We start from the raw sequence: 3257 nt of genomic DNA, 5'->3' as shown, positions 1-3257 counted from the left end.
ATATATATTGTATGAACTATAATTATTCAGGTAATAGTCAGTCTTGTCTGCTGTTAATTCTACTGTAGACATCAACTAGATTCCTATTAGTGGCTAGAAGTGGAATAATGGTGTAACTTTCATATTCAAGAGTAAATGCTGAGTTCTAAATTCAGTTAAAATCTACATCCTAATTACAAAACCCCTAAAAACAAGCCAAGCATTTGGACTGTGTCTTCAGTTTCTTCAAATTATTCTAGGTCCCCTATATCATTTTTGTAATATTTATGATTATAAAATAAGAAACACATCGCATTTCATATGTATGGTATTAATGTTATGTATTATTATTGGGGCGGAAACAAATGATGGGCTAGTATTTGATTAAAGTAGGGCAATACTATAAAATAGAGGCAGTTTGTTGTCATAGGCACCAGGATAAAAAACCCAGGAAATTAAGAGTACCAATCCTGCCTTAGATACAATGCCTGTTCTGTAACTCTGGGCCAGTCACTCTCTCAGCGCTAGGATGAAGCAATAGTAAACCACTTCCAAACATCTTGCAAGGAAAAACACAGGGACTAGTCCAGGCAGTCACCAGCAGTCAAAACTGCTTTTAAGCACACACACAAACACACAGAGAGAGCTATAAAACTTGGATTGATTTGTGTAGTCCAGCTGGGTGACTCTGGACCGTCACTCTCTGTCAGCCTCACAGGGTTGTTGTGGGGAAAACAGGAAGGCAAAGGTGTATTGAATATGTTCACCGCCTTGAGTTATTTGTAAAAGTAGTAAAGACCGGGTAAAAATAAAATAAATAAATATTGTAATCTGAGATGGTGGACCTACAACACCCATTGTCCCCCTACCAAAAAAGGCATTGTTTGTGCAAGCTGTGGGAGGGCTATAATGTGCAAAGGGGGTTGAAGTATGCATACTGAATTGGGAATGCTACCTCATGGGCAATCTCTAGAAGCTAATAACTTTATCAGAATGAGCATATTTATGCATATTTATATTGTATAAATTATCCTTCTCTACATCCTTCATTTTCAAATATTACTTGGATCCCCATCAATCCATGTTGAGCAGGACACCAGCATCAATTAATTTACATTATTATGATTTGGCAGCATGAGAAACTGTGGTGATATTTTTATTTTTTTAATGTAAACTGTGTACATGAGTGTTGGGACTCTTTTCATTCTTACACAAAATGTTGGGGGGAACCATTGTTTAAAACATGGGGTTAAATGCAGGAAATAAATCAGTGACTACTGTCTGTATGTAGAAGGGGGGAAATAAAATAATAAGTTATTCATTTTTTTAATTAAAACATACACTTTTCTTTTTCAAAACCTCTGTTGTGGATTTTGTGGTTGCATTTGAATGTAATTAGACATGGGAATCTGAGTTAGGATAAATTCTATTAACCTCTAGAATTATACTACAAATTAAGCTTTTGTGCATCAGTCTCAGGATTCAGTATTGTGTTTTGTTCTTTTTAGTCTACTAGAATACCAACTCTGCAGTTGCCGAAACACAACACACACACCACGCACCCCGGACCCTTCAATATCCTACCACCAATTTCACACTTTTGAACAAATAAGTAATCACAGATAGATCTACTACTTTACCTTAAGAAGTGGTGGATCTTTCCCTTCTGAGAAAAGCCAGAAGTACTGTTGGCTGAAGGTCTTCTCCACATCTCCATAGAAACCCATGTACACAATACAACATACCTTGGGCTTTCAGCCAACATTGCTGACTCAGGACCAGAGTAAAATATTCTTTGTCCACTATGAATCTATTTACAAGGGCAAAGTCCCTTGGATTTGTGGGAGCACTGTAGCACTAAGTCTATCAACCTGTGTACTTATATGACAGTATTTCTTCTGGTGCAGCTTTGATTTAAAAAAAAAGAGAAAGAACAAGAGAGATAAAGCTCTTCCTAAAAAGGGAGGTCCAGTCAAAAAAAAAAACACAACTCCGAACTTTCATACATTGTTGTTGGTACAGAAGAACAAAACTTGGCAATTCTTACGAGATGCAAAAGTGACATAAAAGGGTCATGTAGATTTATAGGGTTTCCCTGCTATTTATTCATCATATTTATATGGACATCCACCTCACAAAATATCACTCTAGGTGGCATTCAGTAAAAAACTATNATGTTTACATGGGTTTTTCTTAGTGCTTCTTTTCTTGTACAGTATGTAAATATACAGTAAACAGTTGCAATTCTATATATATAATGCGTGTATGTTTATGCCCCAACATACTTTTCACTTATTTTTTAAGTACTCCTTATGTATTTTTATAATGTATTTTTGAATTTTATCCCTTTTTTCTTTTTTGTTATTTTAAATAACAAAATTATTTTTATTTATTTTTAAAAAACAATGTTACATCATTGTGATTGTGGTGAGAAAAAATTTTTGGACATGAGACTGATTTAACAGATTTTTTTTTTATGTTAGTAGCCAAAAAAAAAAAAAAAAAGGAACAAGAGCTGTATTAGGAAGCTGTATTTATTTCAGATTTATGTAAGAGTATAGAAACCACGGGTCAAATGTGCATCAAAACAATATTTGTGTACAAGCAGTAGGTTTTTGCTTCAGGCAGCCTCTAGATGAGCAAGTGCTAAAATAACAAACTTATTGTCTTGGTCAAAACCAGGAAATGAGAAGCAGAACTCAAATCAGTTTTTATGAAGGCTTATTATGATACTCTTCAGTTATAGGCAGAACTAGATGCCACAATTTCATGGAATGTATATGCTTGCTACAACAGAGCACTTTTTTTCTGGAAACATTTAAACAAAGTATAAAACCAGCCTGCTCTTGATGAACAAGCGAGCTATGAATGTTTTGGAAATATTATATTATAAAGCAAATTGTTTTAGCAGTTTAAATGTTAAGTGTTAACATTAACTCACCTGATTGTTAAGTGGTTTGTTTTCAATTGGTGTCCAAGAACTGAATCGTGTATGCAGGGTTTCCATTGTCTGACTCCGATGCGGACTCTGACTGTCTCTTGTAGGGTATCCTAAGCTTTTCAAATGTCACCATGAGGTATATATATTGTATGAACTATAATTATTCAGGTAATAGTCAGTCTTGTCTGCTGTTAATTCTACTGTAGACATCAACTAGATTCCTATTAGTGGCTAGAAGTGGAATAATGGTGTAACTTTCATATTCAAGAGTAAATGCTGAGTTCTAAATTCAGTTAAAATCTACATCCTAATTACAAAACCCCTAAAAACAAGCCAA

At 34.6% G+C, this 3257-nt stretch overlaps 1 protein-coding gene across 1 annotated transcript in view; it reads right to left on the bottom strand.

Moving 5' to 3' along the window:
- Positions 1-3232, bottom strand: part of LOC107293039 (epithelial cell-transforming sequence 2 oncogene-like) — a 44460-nt gene extending 41228 nt beyond the window's left edge. The window contains exon 1 of the mRNA XM_029285301.1: positions 2921-3232. Coding sequence (XP_029141134.1) covers positions 2921-2986 — 66 coding nt within the window. The 5' untranslated portion in view covers positions 2987-3232. The remainder of the gene's footprint in view (positions 1-2920) is intronic.
- Between the last annotated feature and the right edge of the window lie 25 nt (positions 3233-3257).

This window comes from Protobothrops mucrosquamatus, unplaced genomic scaffold (genome assembly GCF_001527695.2).
Source record: "Protobothrops mucrosquamatus isolate PMUCROS unplaced genomic scaffold, P.Mucros_1.0 scaffold1485, whole genome shotgun sequence".
Lineage (NCBI taxonomy): Eukaryota > Metazoa > Chordata > Lepidosauria > Squamata > Viperidae > Protobothrops > Protobothrops mucrosquamatus.
This window is presented reverse-complemented; position numbering and strand designations above follow the sequence as displayed.